The 19864-nt window shown below is 38.9% G+C and overlaps 1 protein-coding gene across 2 annotated transcripts; it reads right to left on the reverse strand.

The window, feature by feature from the left end:
• Nucleotides 1–13360: 13360 nt before the first annotated feature.
• Nucleotides 13361–19811, reverse strand: LOC122648509. Of its 2 annotated transcripts, none has more exons than XM_043841726.1 (6): nucleotides 19418–19811; nucleotides 19098–19261; nucleotides 14600–14707; nucleotides 13899–14523; nucleotides 13730–13821; nucleotides 13361–13619 (listed from the first exon to the last, which is right to left on the reverse strand). In XM_043841726.1, exons 1-6 carry the CDS (start codon nucleotides 19784–19786, stop codon nucleotides 13490–13492), a joined length of 1488 nt encoding a protein of 495 aa, XP_043697661.1. In that variant the 5' UTR covers nucleotides 19787–19811; the 3' UTR covers nucleotides 13361–13489. The 2 variants fall into 2 exon arrangements, with proteins under 2 accessions (XP_043697661.1, XP_043697654.1); XM_043841719.1 differs by having other exon boundaries at nucleotides 13899–14532.
• Between the last annotated feature and the right edge of the window lie 53 nt (nucleotides 19812–19864).

Here is a 19864-nt window from a genome sequence, read left to right on the forward strand (position 1 = left end):
TGCAGGACTCCCTCTCAAGGGCACTCTTTCGAAATGGCTCCAGATCGACTCTTCCTGCTCTTTCTGTGGAAATTGTGTCAAATCCACCTGGCATCTATTTTTATCTTGCGATTGGGTTAAACACATTTGGGCGGCTAGACCTCTAGGACTCAGAACCGAACATTTGAAGTACCCGAGCATCCTGGATCTGTGCATTGCTTTCCTTCATAATTACTCTCTTGGAAAGAAGTCTAGAATTTGGTTCTTTAATGTGTTTATTATAACCTGTTACTTTGTCTGGGTTTCTAGGAATCAGAGGGTCATGACATCTACCAAATTGGACCCTCACAGGACCCTAGCTAATATCCACAAGTGGATTTCTGATTTTAATTTACCCCCCTCCATATCCCCCCGGGTTGTAACTACAAGACCCTATAAATTCTGACTACCTACCGATTCTAATTGCTTTCCTGTTTTAATATGTGCAGGACACTCTGATTCTGGACTGAATTTAGCAGGTTGGGCTTTTATTTTATTATTTGATGGGCGTGTACAATTTTTGGAAGCCGAAAATATCACATCATCCAACATTTTGGAACCACATCTGGTTAGTATAAAAAAGGGATTAGTGTACGCCAAGCAGATAGGATGGACGATTAAGAAGTGTGGGTTTCTACTCAACAGGTCGCGGATATTCTTCCTTTTCCTACCACCCGGCCTTGGCCTTGGGACCTAATTAAAGACCTTCTTTATATTTCTGATATTGCTACTAATATTACCTTTTGTTGTAAAAATCATAGGTGTGTTCAAGTTGGTGTCCATTTAGCTCAACATGGACAATGTAAAATATCTGTACCTAGCTATCTTGTTTAATATATCTTTAGTTTGTTTTCATAAAAAAAAAATAGAATACCTCCTTAAATGTTTTAACGTTGGATTTGGATCCTCTACGGCCAGGAGTTGAGCGGCCATTGTGCTGCACTCAACTCACGGGCCGCCACGTGGAATTAATGCTAATCCAATGGTTGATAGACGACGATAATTTAAGATTCAAAATTGCCGCTCAAAATTAAAAAATGTCAAACCACCATCTACCAACTTTTAGATCGACATTAATTCCACGTGGCAGCCAGTGAGTTGAGCGCAGCACGATGGCCGTAGAGGATCCAAATCCTTTGTTGGTGTGGAATGAAGGGATAAGAATCCTCTCACGAAGGGCGCTAGCGCATCGGCTGGGCTACTATGATGTGCATGACATCACACATCCCGATGCACATCATGGCATCTCAGCTATTGGATGTGCATTGGTGCCTCTCCCACGCGGGAGAGGACCTGAATCCTAAATGAAGAGGGACGAAAACGGCTCTACAATTAAAAAAAATATCGTTTGAAAATTTATGAAGCGTGTGTTGTACGGATCCAATTCCTCTACAGCGCAGCTGCCCCTAAGGGCGTCAACCGGTACGGTTTTGGTACGATACAAAAAATAGGTACCTAATACCGTTACCGTACCACTACGGTATGGTTTTGGTAGGGTATATAAACGGTATGCAAAATGGTATAAAAACGGTATGAAATCAGTTTTCACAAAAATGGTATTAAAAATGGTCTAAATATGGGATCTTTAAAACAAAGAATGCCATATTTTTTTGGTAAATCAAAGAATGCCATATTAGTATTAGTATTTAGTGTATCACTGTATGGTGTATACTCTTTTGTTTTTCATTTTTACATGTTTACACCCCAAAACGGTACGGTTACGGTACAATTTTGGTACATACCGATGGTATGAACATAAAAACCGTTACCGTACCGTACCATGGTCAATACCGTTTGACCATACCGTACCGTACCATTTTTGCAACGGTGCAGTTTGGTACGATTTTACGCGGGCGGTTTCGATTTCGGTATACGATTTTGGTTCCAGATTGATACCCTTAGTTGCCCCATCCTGCCATGCTATGCAGATACCAGGCCGCGCGCAAAGTTCATGAAGCGTGTGTTGGACTTGTTAATCTAGAAACCACCTTTTTTTTTCTGTTAAAGAACCAATTTATTCAGAAAAGCTAGATATACTCCTGAGAACTGGCTAAAAATGCTCAGATTAACAAGTATAAAAAATAGGCCATGACGTCTTCCTCGCAATGGACAAAACCCTCCTTGCAAGAGCATCCACTACAACATGAAGTTGAAGAACGAAGAATCTTGAGTTAGAACAAAATGAAGGGGAGGACGTAGATATCGACACAATTAACATCAACCACATTTTAGCAAAGAAGATCCAATTAGAAAATGGATAAAAGGACACTAATAGGGTGTTGGTGATAGATCAGAAGACTGAGGATTGGCGAACAATTGTACTTGATTCAATTGTGAAGAATATCATTTAACAAATGGATGAAGATGAAATACAACCACCATCACCAACACAACCACAAGACCTAAACAACAATAGCTCAAATGATGATGATGATGATGTCAGAAATACAACAAGTAACATGGTATAATTGAGTCCAAACATATGCGGAAATTCAATTGGACCTACCCTTGTCGTTTGCTCCCAGTCCCGCCATCTCGCTATTCAACCTTGGGAAAACTTAGAAAATCTTAACACAAGAGGGCTTCTGGTTTGTTGGTCTCTCAGACAATGATAGAGCTAGATAGGATTCTCCTCCATAATTATAACCCAAACCAGGTCTCTCTCTTGAACCGTCCTATTACTCCCTCCTATCAAGGAGAATAATTCAACGGTTTATGAACACTCATTCAACCAAAATAAAAGAGAATAACTCAATAGTTACATTAGTCTCTTTAATAAAGGAGAAAGTAATCTCACATAACTAGTCACCATTACTCTCTTTAATAAAAGAGAGTAACTTCATGTAACTAACAACTATTGTTCTCTTTAATATCGGGGAGTGATTCCATGGTAGTTTCAGAGCTACCACCTTCCTTACGCCACTTGTTCCATGACTATCCCAACCATAAGTATTAATTATCTAAAGATAATAACTCAAAGTAGTGTAAATGTGAGTTGATGTGGCATATGGGCCACACCCACTAACATTCTCCACTTGGACCATGATGCCACAGAGCAACAATTCTTTTGGTTGGTAAACCTAATGTATGGCCATACAATTAATCACAATCATGACTTTTGGACAACTGATTATCAAAATGAAAATTTTCAACTCACGAATCATGGCGGTACATGTCCATTAATGAGAACACTTCCTTCCATGTATTATAATGAGTTTTCCTTTCTCAAAATGAACTCTTTATGTGACGTGACTAAGAATTAAATCATATTAATCCTTGTTAGTTTAATTGCCTTTTAAAACTAATAGGCACATGTCATTCCAACTTAATTTGCGTAAAATACATGAATGACATTTATCGAATAGGGGAATACATCAACTTAACATTGCAATACACATAAGATAAGGTATTAGGTACATGAAAATTTACAGAGACCCATGTGACCTACATGCTCCACAAATACTTTGGGTGGAAGCCCTTTTGTGAATGGGTCGGCAATCATCTCCTCAGTACCAATATGCTCTATTGTAACACGATGATCCCTAATGTCCTCTTTCACAACAAAATACTTAATCTCCATGTGTCTACACCAACTTACAGAGCATGTATTGTTAGAGAACCGTACGGCTGCAATATTATCACAGAAGATCCGTATCGTCCTCTCGATAGACTGAACCACCTTGAGATCTGTAATAAAATGTCGTAGACATGAAGCTTGAGAGACAGCCTCATAGCACGCCACCACCTCTGCTTCCATAGTAGAGGATGCAGTCTTTGGCTGCTTAACACTTTTCCAGGATACTGCTCCGCCAGCTAGCAGAAAGATGCATCCTCATGTCGACTTTCTTGTATCTCCACACCTAGCATAGTCCAAATCTGAATATCCAACTAGCTCCAAGTTATCAACATGCCTATATGTCAGCATATGATCCTTGGTGCCTTGAAGGTATTTGAGCACTTTCTTTGCTGCTGTCCAATGTGGCATACCAGGGTTCTTTTGGAACCTTCCTAGAACTCCCACTGCAAAGGCGATGTCGGGCCTAGTACAGACCTGTGCATACATCAAACTGCCAACTGTAGATGCATATGGGATGTTTTGCATCAATTGTTCTTCTAAGACATTCTTCGGGCATTGTTCTAGACTAAGTCTGTCACCCTTCACAATTGGTGCTACACTTGACGAACAATTCCTCATTCTGAAACGTTCTAATATCTTTTCGATATATCCTCGTTGCGACAATCCTAAGATCTTCTTAGACCTATCCCGGTGAATCTCTATGCCTAAAACATAGAAGGCTTCACCCATGTCCTTCGTATCGAAATGACGAGTCAGAAATTGCTTCGTCTCATGTAACAAGCCAAGATCACTGCTAGCTAGAAGTATGTCGTCCACATATAGTATCAAAATGATGAAATGATTTCCTTTGGTCTTGAAGTAGATGCATTGATATGCACGATTCTCCACGAATCCAAATGTGGTAATCGTATGGTCAAATTTCAAGTACCATTGTCGGGAAGCTTGTTTCAACCCATATATGGACCTTTTGAGCTTACAGATCAAATGATCTCTCTTGTTCGACGAAAAACCTTCTGGTTGATCCATGTAAACCTCCTCCAAAAGGTTTCCATTTAAGAAAGCTGTTTTTACATCCATATGATGTAGCTCAAGATCAAAGTGAGCTACAAGTGCCATAACGATTCGAAAAGAATCTTTTCTCCAAACCGGTGAAAAGGTTTCTTTATAATCAATATTTTCTCTTTGATTATATCCTTTTGCCACAAGTCGAGCCTTGTATCTCTCAATGTTACCATTGGGGTCCCTTTTGGTTTTGAAAACCCATTTGCATCCAACTGTAGATGCACCCTCAGGCAACTCAACAAGTTCCCAGACTTGGTTTTTAGCCATAGACTCCATTTCTTCTTTCATGGCATTAAGCCATAAGTTAGAGTCTTGACTATTCATGGCTTGTGAGTATGAGATTGGATGTACTTGAGTTCCAACTCCACCCTCATACTCTTGGAGATAGACAAGATATTCCAAAGGTATTGCTGATTTCTTTTCCCTCGAGGATCTTCTTAAAACTGGTTGTTCAATATTTGTATTTTCATGTTGAACAATAGGCTCAGCCTGAACAACAGGCTCGGCAACAATTTCATTTTGACGAGGTACTGATCCACTAGATGATCCCTCATTAAAAGGAATAAAGGGTATGTACCCTTCACTCTCAGATGTGGAAAAAGTTGTTGGAATAGGTAGTTCATTAAACTCCACATTCCTCGACTGTGTACTCCCACTGATGTTGCCATCCTCCAAAAATCTTACATTCTTAGATTCTACAATGGTAAGCGCATGGGATGGGCAATAAAATCTATAACCCTTTGACTTTCAGCGTAGCCAATGAAAAAACCACTGACTGTTCTCATGTCCAGTTTTCCTTCATGTGGGTTATTTACCCTCACTTCGGCTGGACAACCCCATACTCGTGTATGTCCTAAACTTGGTTTCCATCCTTTCTAGAGCTTAAAAGGAGTCTTTGGAATAACCTTTGATGGTACCCTGTTCAGTATATACACTGCCATTTTTAGGGCTTCGCTTCATAAGGTTAAGGCTAGATTTGAATTGCTGATCATACTTCTAACCATTTCCATAAGTGTTCTATTCCTTCTTTCAGCTATGCCGTTTTGGTTTGGAGACCCAGGCATGGTGTACTGTGGTACTATACCTTGCTCTTGAAGGAATTTAGCAAATGGACCAGGTTTTTGTCCAGAATTTGTGTACCTCCCATAATATTCACCACCTCTGTCTAAACGTACAATTTTAATTATTTTATCGGTTTGTTTCTCTACTTCTACCTTATAATTCTTAAAGGCCTCTAGTGCCTCATCTTTATGAACTAAAAGATAGAGGTACATAAACCTCGTATGGTCATCAATAAATGAGATGAAGTATCTCTGACCATTCAGACAAGGTGTGGCAAACGATCCACAGATATCCGTGTGTATGATCTCTAGCGTCTCAGAACTTCTATTAGCACCCTTCTTGGTTTTGTTGGTTTGCTTTCCTTTGATGCAATCCACACAAACACCAAAGTCAGTAAAATTTAGAGTTTTAAGAATTCCATCTTTTACTAACCTCTTGAGTCTATCTTGTGAGATATGACCCAATCTTTGGTGCCACAATTTGGAAGAATTATCATCAATCATATTTCGTTTAGTGTCAATACTACTATTTGAAGTAAGTAAATTACTTTCAAAACTAGGATCTAAACTTAAGAGGTATAAACCATCAACCAATAATCCTGTACCAACAATAACACTGTATTTAAACAAGGTTAAATTTATTCCATCAAAATTAAACACGTAACCTTGATGTGCTAATTGTGATATAGATACTAAATTTCTTGTGAATGACAAAATATAAAAGGTCCTCTCCAGATCCAGGATATGACCAGTCTGCAGAATAAGTCTATAGACACCAATAGCCTCCACCTGAGATCGCACCCTATTTTCGGAGTGCACACGAGTCTCATTTCCCTTAGGAGGCCTTGTCTCTAGAATCCCTGCAAGGTATTGGCAATATGGATTGTGCAACCTGAATCAATCCACCAATTATGATTGAAATCAACCAACTTATTTTCAAAGCAAACATAACTAAATAACATACCTTTCTTCTCCTGCCATCCCTTGAATTCTAGACAATCCTTCTTAAAATGACCTCTCTTTTTGCGAAAGAAGCATTTGGGTTCCTTTTTGCCTTGTTTCTTCATAGGCTTTCTTTCTTTCTTTTTAAGCGGAGATTTACTAGACTGTCCTTTCTCATAGGTTGTCAGGTGTGCACTTTCCACTTTCTCAGATCTCAGCCTCTCCTCTTCTTGAACACACATAGTCAATAATTCATTGATTGACCATTTCCCCTTTTGTGTGTTATAGGAGACTTTGAAGGATCCATATTCCTTCGGCAGAGAGTTGAGAACAAAGTGCACAAGGAAAGATTCCGAGATGTTTATGTGCATAGCCTTGACCTGAGCTGCTATATCTCGCATCCTCATTATGTGCTCACGCACTCCTTTGCCTCCACTATATTTCAGAGAACAAAGTTGTCCCATTAAGGTGCTTGCCAGGGCCTTCTTAGAGCTCACAAACTGGTCTTCAATAGCCTTTAGGTAGTCCTTTACATTCCCATTATCAGGTATTGAGCCTCTGATGCTTTTGCTTACATTTGCTTTGATAAGCATCAGACTGAGGTGCTTAGACCTTTCCCAGCGTTCATAGTGAGCCTTCTCTTCTGGTGTACTGAAGTCCGTGAGAGCTGCAGGCTCATCTACACGGATTGCTAACTCCAGGTCCATACACTCCAGGGTAAGGAGAGCTTTCTCTCTCCAATCGGCGAAGTCATCACCAGTAAGCATAGGAAGTCTGAATTGATTATCAATTAAAACTGCATACATACAAATTTAAACAATATTTAATTACATGGCGTACTAAAATTAGTGCTAAAATAATCCATGTTATTTTCAGCCACAAACTAATGTTAACTACAGTCTTCCTGTGGGCTTGATTGTAATTGACAAAAGTTTGTTCTTAATCAATAAGACTAAGGTATTTTACATCTATATAGGAGAACCCCGTACCTGTGGGCCATAAGAATTCCCCATCAAGATTCTAAGTATTCCATCTTATCCCAACTTCATACATGAAAACTAACACTTCCCTGTGGGGATTGTGCTCTTTTTCACATATTAGTTATAAGTTTTAGATACCAAGTCCTTATATTTTCATAATTGTCAAAATTTGATCTTTAGTGTGCTGTGACAACTCCTAGAGACCACTGAAGGACAATTTTATAAATTTGGCATCTTACTCAATTTAACTTAAAGTGTCATATGAATATGTCACACAATTGAGTTTATATTGGTTCAAAATATTGTGTCCAATGAGCAATTTAGATAGGGCCCAAAACAACGAAACCAATGTAGAAGGCAAATTCCAATTTAGCCTTAACAAAATACAGAATCCAAGCAAAACTTTATTTTCATATCAGAACAAACATGGCTTAGAATTCTTTTCACAAAAGGGCTAGGCAAACTTGAACAAAACAGTAGCATGGGAAATATCCTCCCAATGGTGGTGCATGTTAGCATGTGGGCCCAGTGTATGTTAGCACCCATGTTCCTTGTGCAAGATAGCAAAATCCAAAAACTAGTTGTTTATAAAAGTATTTCAAAACAAATTTTGAATTTAATATTTTATAAACAACGAGTTTCTAAAACCACTTTAGTTTTTTTTTTTTTTTTTTATTTTTAAATGTAGCATTGATCACAATTTTTGTCTATCATTAATATAAATCTATATTCACCATCATGGTTTCTCATTATTATAGTTCAATCAATAATATATTTCTATATCATTAATAATTTCTATGTTCACTAAAACATCAATGATACCAGAACCAAAGTTGCCAATTCTAATTTAAAATATTAATCGGCCAGCAAAAGAATTGCCTTTTCACAAGGCTGCATCCACTTTTGTTGTGGCTATTGTGCATGGTTTGCCAGTCTTAAAAATGGTTGTCATGCCATCATGGGTGCGGGCAAAACAAGGCACGACAAAATAAAATGACAACTTTATAATTGACCATGTGTATAAACACTTTCTCGGCCAAGCTGAACAACGGGTGGGAGTCCTACTCTGATACCAAATGTTAGAAATACAACAAGTAACATGGTATAATTGAGTCCAAACATATGCGGAAATTCAATTGGACCTACCCTTGTCGCTTGCTCCCAGTCCCGCCATCTCGCTATTCAACATTGGGAAAACTTAGAAAATCTTAACATAAGAGGGCTTTCTGGTTTGTTGGTCTCTTAGACAATGATAGAGCTAGATAGGATTCTCCTCCATATTTATAGCCCAAACCAGGTCTCTCTCTTGAACCGTCCTATTACTCCCTCCTATCAAGGAGAATAATTCAACTGTTTATGAACACTCATTCAACCAAAATAAACGAGAATAACTCAATAGTTACATTAGTCTCTTTAATAAAGGAGAAAGTAATCTCACATAACTAGTCACCATTACTCTCTTTAATAAAAGAGAGTAACTTCATGTAACTAACAACTATTGTTCTCTTTAATATGGGGGAGTGATTCCATGGTAGTTTCATAGCTACCACCTTCCTTACGCCACTTGTCCCATGACTATCCCAACCATAAGTATTAATTATCTAAAAATAATAACTCAAAGTAGTGTAAATGTGAGCTGATGTGGCATATGGGCCACACCCACTAACAGATGATGTTAGGAGGAATTGGTGTTTAGTATGGAGGAACCCAACCGGATAATGATGATGATGGTGGGATTTCAGAGTCGTATGTTGGGTTGCAATTCACATACAAAGAAAGATACAATCATGCAACCTAGATGAGGACCATGGTGCTCAGCCAAAACCATGGGCTTTTGGTTCTAGTTGCTATAGTCAGAAAGGTAAGACTAACCACCAACCTCCCGGAAGTCCCTTTACCTAAGAACTCTTACTCCTTTGAGTTTGAACCAACCCACAATTCTATGATATTAGAATATTTTAAAAGCCTCATGTTTTATACATAATCCATTGAATGCAATTGTCTCATTGTTTTTTTTTTTTGGATGAAAAATAAACTTCAGAATTACTAAAAGTAGTTCAACATACAACCTACATCAAAGTTAGATAGTCTAGCCTGCATAGCTATTCTATGAGCAGGTAAGATTACACTTCTAGATTGTTTAGTGATTGTTACATTCCAAAAAGACAGAAGAAGAGAATTGATATCAAAGAGTAAATAAAATAACTCCCAAGGCCATGGATACATTTCTTGATCCGTCAACCAATTTTTCACCTCCATTGAGTCAGTTCAGATCATTAAGTTCTTACAGTCCGTCATTAAAGCCCTTTTGATCCCTTCTTTGACTCCTCTAAGTTTCGTTTCCTAAGCTGTCCCTGCATATCCAGAGTTCATACAGTAGGCAAAATTTTCATTATCGTGAAAGATAAAAGATCCCCATCCTCCCTTTTTTGTGGATGTATCAAAGTTGCCATCGGAAATGATTAGTTCATGGTTCTCTGGACACTGGTTAAGGTAGTATTCAATGCCTAGACTGAAAACCTCAAGTACTTTATCCTCCTTGTGGCAGTCCAAAGTATTGCAATTCCCATCCAAGAGGACTTTGCTATCCTCAATCCAAGTAAAGATATTCTTCATTGATATGGTCGGGGCAGAATTTCCTGCCATGGAAGATGACACCATTCCTGCTTCGCCAGATGAAATGAAGAGTGATGCTGGCAATACTAAGAAACCTATCTCCATCAGATTTAGGAGAGTAATGCTGGCAATACTAAGAAACCTGTCTCCATCAGATTTAGTTAAGGTTGGATCAAAGATTATTGTGGAGAACACATCCAAGATATTGTTTCCTTGTAAGAACTCCGTGCGGATTCGCAATGGCCTCGCAGCCCAGATTCTTTTTAATAAGGGGAACGATAGGAAAATATGCCAAGGAGTTTCGAGTCCCTCATAAAAAATGGGACAGAAGGTAGAAGAGATATGTACCCACTTGAATTTGTTCCGTGTTGACACACCCTCCTTAAGAACTTTCCAAATAAAAAGTTTGAATTTAAGATGGATTTTGAGTTTCCAGATCCTAGACCAAATGGAATTGTGGTGGTAACTTGTAGAAAAGTTAGAACAGACAAAGTTTGCAGCGATTTTGGAGGAGAATCGACCAGACTTGGAAATATGGGCAAAGATTTGGTCTTCATGTGGATGGAGAGATGGGGGTATAGATAAGATGGCTTGGCATGTGGTGTGAGGGAAGAGGGAGCGGATAAGGGGTGCATTCCAAGTGCAGTTGCAGAGAAGTTCGCTTACAAGTGAAAAGTTTGGGTTTTGGGTGTGGGTTGCCGGTGGGGTACCATTAGTGTTTAGAAGAGGTATCCAAGAGTCATTCCAAATGTTTATTTTGGTTTCAGTTCCCACCCTCCATCTGATCATTTTCCTGAAGGAAGGTAATATAGCCCTAATACTATTCCAAGTCCATGACCCTGATCAAAGTCTGGCATGAGGGTTAAGAATAGAAGTTGAAGCAAAATACTTTGCTTTAAGGATCCTGGCCCAAAGAGTGTCCGGGGAGGTAATAAGTCTCCAGGCCAGCTTAAGGATGAGTGCTTGGTTGTGGTACCAGTGCGAACGGAGTCCCAACCCTCCATCCTTTTAATTTTTGCAAACATTACTCCAAGAGATCGAAGAGAAGCATTTATGATCCTTCAAATGTCCCTTCCAAAAATTTGAACTTAAGGAGTCAAGTTGGCTACATATGGATTTGGGGAAAAGGAAGCAAGACATTTGGTGAGTTGGGATTGAATTGAGGACAATTTTTACAAGAACTGCTCTTCCAACTTGTGAAAGAAGATTACCCTTCCAGGAGGAAAGTCTACTCTGAACTCGACCAACTAAGAGGGAGAGTGTATGTTTCTTGGATCGGTGAGGGAAAAGGGATGTTACAAGATACTTAGAGTTATCCTCCATTTCAACAACATCAAGAGAACTACAAATTTCTCTCTTCAAGGAATCAGGCGTATTCTTACTAAAAAATACCCCACTTTTGGACATGTTTAGTTGTTGCCCAGAAAGTGATTCAAAGAGGTTGAGAATAGCCTTAAGGGTGTTGACATCTTCGAGGGTAGCTCTACAAAAGAGGAGTGTATCGTTGGCAAAAAGAAGGTGGGTGATTTTCGGTGCCTGACGAGAAATTTTTATTCCTTTGAATAAATTCAGACCCCTATATGTGTGGAGGAGCCTAGATAGACATTCCACAATGAGGACAAACAATTAGGGACTTAGAGGACACCCCTATCGAAGCCCCCTAGAAGGTTTGAAGAGTTCAAAAACACTTCCCTCCAACTTGATGGAAAAGGAACATTTGAGAATAGTGGAAATACGATCGCACCAAGATTGATTGAACCCAAGGAAGGAGAACAGGGAAAGGAGGAAGTTCCATTCAATTCTATCATAGGCTTTAGACATGTGAATTTTTAAAGCCATGTCCCCAACTTTCCCCTTTTTCTTTTTCCTTAAGAAATGAAAGATTTCATGAGCAACAATAATGTTATCAGTGATTTGACGCCCCTTAATAAAAGCTGATTCAGCGGCGGAGATAATATCGAGGAGTAACGGTTTTAATCTGTTGGCCAAGATCTTAGTTAGGATTTTGTATGAGACATTACAAAAGCTTATGAGTCTGAAATCCTCGACTTTACAAGCCACAAATTTGTTTGGCACGACGGTGAGGAGAGTATGATTGATACCGAAGGGAAGAGAGGAGGACCTAAAGAAATTATGGACAAACCGAACTATATCCTCTTTTATAATGTCCTAGCAGTGTTGGTAGAAACCAGCAGAAAGACCATCAATCCCTGGTGCTTTTAGTGCACCAATGCAGAAAACCGCATCCTTAATCTCCTCAACCAAGGGAAGGTTTGTGAGGCGGGAGATGAGATTATGGTCATGAAGTGGGCTGAATAAGCATTCCACAAAACCAGGGTCAAGAGGGGATGAGATGGTCAGTACCTCCTTGAAGTGGGTAGCGAACAACTGTGCCATTTTAGAGGCGTTGGAAATCAAATTACCCTCCCCATCTTTAATGTAACAAACCCTATTGGAATGGTAGTTTTTTTTTGCCATGGAATAGTAAAACCGAGTGTTTCTGTCCCTGTCGAAAATATATTGGTGTTGATTTTTGTGCCCAAAACACTTCTTCTACTTCCAGGATCAAGCAGAAAGAACGATAGGCCTCATTGAGGGAGTCAAAGGGTAAGGTAACGAAGAGGGGTGATAAGATTCCAAAAGATGAATTTTGTTCAGTAGGTCCAATTTGATGGTCTCAATTCTCCCAGATTGATTTATACTCCACTTCTTTAGCTTTTGGGAGATGCCAACAATTTTTACCATAAGATTTTCGGCCTAAATAGAATTCCAAACCGAATTAAGGAAATTGGAATTTCAAGAAGTTAAGAGTGCTTGGTCCAGGCCATTTGAAAATGGAAGAGTGTTATTTTACACATGATATATTTTACATATTGTTTATTTATGGTGTTTTATGCTTCAAAAGTGTATTTTACATATATCTTTAATATTTCCAAGTTTAATGTATCATCTCTCTTCTCGATACGGTACGTTTATTAAGATCATCCTTCCTTGCGTGGTTCTGATTCTAAATTGCAAATCAGAATTCTTGCCTTATCCATAGTTACTTCCTTGAATACCAACTCTTCGATTATATTCTACTGAGGGTTAGCCCACCACACATATAGTAATCGGATCTTCCAATCCATCCTAGACATTCAAATGTTCAACATAGTTTAATATGCAAACATTAACAAAGAAAAGAATATGCTCTTAACATATTCGGGGCAAAAATTAAACCGAAGATCTCAATATTACAATGTTCTAGTCCACTTATTAATTAGCTTTGTTCTCATATTACCAGCAGTAATAAGTTGATAATCAGAGTGAGGCATTTCACTTAGCTTCCCAAACCTTTCTTCATAAAAGTGCCAGAGCTCTGACCTGATAAAAAAAACGCAGCCAAAAGAAAATTGGGAATATATATACAGGTTGAGTAATAAAACTATAAAATCAGATTAAAGAGAAACTTTGGAGTTTAATGGTATAAATACCAGTATGCCAAGAATTGGAATGGTGCATACTTCCCATAGATCTTTTCAACATCTATTTGAACTGTCTTACTGGTGGACTTCGTTGCATGGACCTTCACAAATAACATTATAATATCAAGCAAAATAACAGCAGAAAACAATGACTTCGTTAAAGAAAGAGAACACAAACCTGTTTTAAATGCCTAATGGTTTCTGTATCTGTAGGAATGATTTCATAAAAACCCATGCACATGAGCACATTGGCACAAGTAAATGGACCAAACCCCTTCATTTCCTTCAACTGCTCAACCACTTTATCATAGCAGGATGGGCTAGCTCCATTGCAGACTTCCTCAAGTTCCCTTAGTTCCAGTGTGCCAGCCATAATATTTTGAGCAAGTTTCAAAATTCGACTTGCTCTGTATCCTAGGTTGCAGCGTTTTGCCAAAAAATCTTCATCAAGACCTGCAATCTCTTTTGGGCTAGGGAAGTTTCCTATTTTATAGATCGAGTCAAAGGCTGCATCTCCTGGAAAATTAATGTCCAAAATTGGGCATACCTCATCCTTTGTGATTAGTAGTTGACTAGAGTTGCATTCCTTCAAAGATGAGGCGATTGTTGCTTTTAGTTTCCCCTCACTTTGTAAATGCTGTCTTGATTGATCATAATTAGTGCTCAACTTCAAATTTGTTTCCAACTCAGTTTCACTCCTCGCAAATTTGCTTGCCCAACTTGTATAAACTTTACGTGCTCCACGTTTTTTATTCGACTCCATTTCTTTAGGCATCTTTGGAAGGAAATGATCAACTTCAGCTCTGAAAAAACTAAAATCTTGATTAACTAATTAGAACCTAGAAGAACTCACCAGATTATTTATTTAAACTTAAAAACCTGGAATCCGAAGAATCAGCTTGGGCATCAAGGCATCTAAAAGAGCCACACTTTAATTCAAATTGAAGTTCACAAAGTGCTCTAGCCATAGTTAAAGTCCTTGGCCACCTACAGAGGGATTAAGGTATCAATGTATCTGATTATGTCCCTTGAATGATAATGACAAAAAGGTTAGTCCCAGTCTCACAGATTAAAGCTAAAGACAGGCCGTGATCACAAAGTCACAAGCCATTATTCCTATTCTCAACAATTACAAAATAAAAAGTAGAAAATTGGATTGTAGCATATCTATCCAATCCTACAAAACAAAAGGTAAGAAGACACAAAGTGAAGAAACCCACAATCCCCATAGTAGCTGAAATATCCTTAACATAAATTCCACACACTAATCTCCTCTGGATCTTCTAGAATATCCTCCAAATCTCCTCCCTATGATCTGCATCACTGGCTCATTTTGACAGTGAGGTTAGCACTCTCAGCAAGGATAGTTCTTGCCATATAGCAGGGTGCCACCACAAATACCAATTGTTCACAACACAAATGGAGATTTCAAGTAAGGCACAAAAACTGAGGCAACTAGGTGGTTATCACATATTCACATTCATATAATAGTTGCTTTGTTGCAGCAGGTAGTAGCAGCATTAATGCTCAATCACCTCAAGCAGCAGAAGCCCTAGCTGTCAAGGGCGGGCTACAACAGATCTGGATCTCCGCCTACAGAATACTGAAGTGCAATCGGATCAATAGATGGTGTTAATTGCATGGTTTAAAGTATCGCATCATATCGTATTGTATCGTATCGGCCAATACATATCGGTATCGCAAGGTATCGATATGATACAGTGCAAATAGATATCATTTTTTTTCAAAATATTATGTATCGAAAGTATCGCACTTAATTGGCCAATATGGCTCGATATGGTATGATACTATCACTACATTACCGATACTTACCAATACGTCGATTTCGAGGGTTTGGGGGGAAAAAAAAAAGTATCGGTATGTATCGTTAACGTATCGGCCAATAAGGCTCGGTACTTTGCGATACGGTCAATACTTTGCAACGCGGCTCGATACAACCATTAAAACCCTCGTGTGCAAATTCCAGAACTCGAAAATGAGTTTTGAAGGCAGAAATACTCACCCAAGACTCCAAAATTCTAGCTCTCAACCTCTTTTTCCTCCAATTTTTTGACTTGGGTTTACATTCAAGCATCAAATAAGACTTAGATCCAACCAATAAACACTTCTTTCGATCATTCACGTCACAAAATCAAAGACTGAAGCAGAAGTTCTCAAAAAAGTTTCATAGAACTTATTTTCTTGGTTAAATCATGACCTCGGATAGAGCTTATTAGAGGGCAAGGTTCCATGTAGCAGACCCCATTTAGCTGAGATTCTCCTGAGATTCTCCTCACTTGCTGGGTTGTGCTTCTTTCCTCTTACTTTCATCTTTTATTTTCCATTGTTTTTTTTTCTTTCTTTTTTATTTTTCCTTATTTCATTTGCCATTCTCCAGTTTGCATTTCCCATCTCTTTTACCATCCCTTCCCCACCTCTTCATTCCCCTTTTTTGGCTAACCTTTAGTCTTCCCTACTCTGTTTTGTTTGGATCCATGTAGCTGGCCCCATTAAGTTGGGATAAGGCTGAGTTTGTTGTTGTTGTACATTTTTTTTTCTTCTTTTTGCTATAAATCCAAGGATTTGGGTAAAAATTAGTAAACCATAGCATCAAAGTACATTTATTGCAAGGATTTGTATTCAGATTCATGAAATTTCAATAAAAAATGGAAACTGTTCATCATGTTGCACAACATCATCCTAGTCGCTCCTATTCCTGAAGGCCCTTCCACATATAAGTTTAAACCACCTTGACACTCTTCATGGCAATAGACTATTACTACATGTAAGAACTACGAAACCTCATCTTTTATAACAATTTCAATTGAATGCACTTGTCTCGTTATATGTTGTTCTCCATTTTAGTGTTTATGCATGATACATGTTATATATTGCTTATTTATACTTTTTTTTTTTCTCTCCAAAAGTGTATTTCCATGCATATTTTGACCATTTCCACGCGTATCTTTAGCCTATCTAGCATATATCCGATACGATATGTCTCTAAAAATCACCCCACCGATACGATATGCAATATCGATACTTTAATCCTTGGTTAGACTACCTCAACTCTCAGGATATAGGCACATGGCCGTGAGATCTCATGGAACTTTTGCTCCAAATCCAGAGCATATTTTCAAAGTTTATGTTTAAGTATATCGATAAGAGACTTCAGCCTTGGAGCTTGTACTATAACAAATCACGCTATGCACTTTCACAATAAACAAGTATAGATTGATCAATGTCCAGACTCCAGATTGGTTGTTATGTAACCTATTTGTAAGCTTAGAATAGTGTAGAAATTCTGGTAGCATGCAGGTTGCAGGTTGCAGGTCTGTACTCTTTACTGTAATGCTATATTGCATTTTTCATCCTAATGAAATTTATGAAGCTTTCCAAAAAAATAATAATTGGGTTAGGTGATTGAATGGGTTACCCACCCTCAATCCAAAGCTAACCAAATCTGTCTTAGAAACATTTTAGTTGTGTCAATCCAAATATGATTGTGGTCAACCAAAATTTGTTCACATCATGTCAGTTACTGTTCAGTTTATGGGTTACGTTGGAAATCTCCACCCTACAGAAATCCTTCAAAGAAATAAAATAATCAATTCCAACCAATAGCATGCAACTAATCATGAGCCTCAATCACTACTCTATAATCCGGAACTTAGAAATTTAAAAAATGCAAAAAAGCATGAAGAAAATGGGAGACAAATCATTAATTCTCTATGTATTATTGACTTATTTATACACTATCCGAAGAAGTACTTTTATTTATTTATTTTTTCCTTCAGTTGATGGTACAATATCATGTGGAGATACTACAAATTATTTCAATTGTCTCCATATTGGCGACCAGAAAATTGAAATGAAGATTCTCAGTCATCTAAGAATTTGACCTGGAGGGAACGAGATGAACTGAAAGAAACCATTGCAGTTACTGAATTATAAAGGTTTTTAAAATGAGTTTAAGATTAAAAACACCTCAATGTATGTTTTGATTTGCAAAAGGTTTTGATTCCCCCCATCTTGCATACACAGTTTTCCTTCACGTGCATGGTTTCCAGCTAGTGGAAGACGAAGCAATCGACTAGTCAGGATAGGTGCTTGACCACCCAGTCAATCGGTTGATGGCGAATGATGTTCCCCAAGAGCAACGCTTTTTGGTCTTTATGACAGTTGGAAGGAGCTGATCAACAGGCTCCCTAAGCGGTCAACTAGCAATGGTCAAATACTAGAATTAAAATGGTGGGAGTCACCTCCCTTAGGGCGTTTTGGATAGGCATGTCCAAGGACATCTTTCCTCTATCGAGCACAAATTTGACTGTTGGACATGATCTTTTGAATGCTCCCTTGCTCTCATTTTTTCTCCAAACTTTCTCCTTAAATTTTTTCTTCTGCACTTTGCTGTTTTGACAATCTTTGGTAGTCTTTTCTGTGACGTGTTGAGCACTGCTCTTAAGAGTCCCAACACGGATTGAGTACAACAACTACTGGTAGGGTCTACTTGGGCTGTTGTCTCTTGGAGGTCAATTTGCAAAAGCCCGGTTTGCACTAAAGGGGGTAATTACGATCTTAAGGAGAGTGACTACTGGCACACCTCAGCCTGCCTTCAATTTTATAACAATTCTTAAGATTGTAGTTGGATGAAGTAGAGAGGTGCGTCTGGAGTGTTGTGCGATCGATGTATTCCTTTAAAGCTTAAAGGAAAATTTTATAGGACAAGCATGCGACTGCTATGATGTATGGAACAGAGTGTTGAACAATGACGAAGCATCACATAGATAAACTAAGTAGAGTAATTTCAGTCAGATTGAAGGAACTAAAAGAGCTAGGGGCAGGCCTAAAATGACCCTAGGAAAAGCAGCGAGGAAAGATATGCATAGCTTAGGCCTTGTATTAAGTATAACCTTGAATAGAGCTGATTGGAGGGCAAGGATCCATGTAGCCGACCCCATTTAGTTGGGATAAGACTGAGTTTGACAGTTTGTTGTTTGTTGTTGTTGATCATGTGTTTGTCTCTCCTACTGTTCATAGTCACTACAAGCATTTTGGTGGAGTCTAAAGTTAAGTCCTATATCTCAATTCTTTGGTTTCATTCTACCACAGTTATTAATACCTATCCTGCTGCCTCTTCACTAAACTTACTGGGCACACAGATTAAAATTATGAAACGACAAAAGTCAAAATGGCAGAAACCAGAGAGCAAATGATAAACCCATCTAAGGTATTACTGCAGCGAGTAGGAGCAGGGAAAAAGCACCCTCTCAACGAGCCAACCTAAAGCAGTCTGCTTGCTTGTGTGTGTGTGCGCGAGTGTTACAGCAAAACTAAGAAATATGTTAAGCAAAGAAAGAAGGGTTACTCTACTCACTGGCAGTTGCAGAGAAGAATACACTTGACCATATCTTCGAACAGAGTTGGGGACCGAAAAACTCTGCCAAAGCCTTCCTCCTTGGCTGCTTTGTGGATTTTGTGAAACTCGCGCACGTTCCTTTCTTCTTTGTCCAACAACCGCAGCATGCGTTCTACCTGAGCCTGAAATCCATCACCAACATTTCCTTCTTGTTTTTGTTATTAATAAACCCTAGATAAATACACAAAAATGATAGAGCATTTGTTTTCCTTTTCTCTTTGTAAGGTATGTGTTGAGATAGGTAATTAGTTAAGAAATTAGTTAATAAGCTACGGTACCAGCACCGCCCGCCGATCGTCAAGGGACAGGGAATCGGCGCCGAAAACAATGACGTGGAGAGAAGCGAAGTTGGGGGGATGAGAGATGCGGACTGGGAGGGAGGTGGTGCCGTCAGAGAGGCGCAAGGGGCGCTGGAGGGTCTTGGTTGATGGGTCCCACAGGTTTGGAGCCATCATGAACAGCCCGTGGCTGCATACTGCCTTCTCCATACAAAAGGTGGACGCCGACAACCCAAGCGGCAGAGTGAGCAGGCAAAACGAGGACGAGGAGAAGAACGACCGCCCCAACACCTGCGCTTCTTCGTCTTCTTCTTCTTCTAACCCTCTTCTCTCGTCGTCTTCCTCTATCAAATGCTCTGCTCGCATCATTCTCTCCGAGCTCAGAAGAGGAAATTTTCTGTTCAGAGGCAGAACTGAATCAATAAATAAATCAAGAGTCCTTTTATT

This window comes from Telopea speciosissima, chromosome 1, assembly GCF_018873765.1.
Source record: "Telopea speciosissima isolate NSW1024214 ecotype Mountain lineage chromosome 1, Tspe_v1, whole genome shotgun sequence".
NCBI classification, from domain to species: Eukaryota; Viridiplantae; Streptophyta; class Magnoliopsida; order Proteales; family Proteaceae; genus Telopea; species Telopea speciosissima.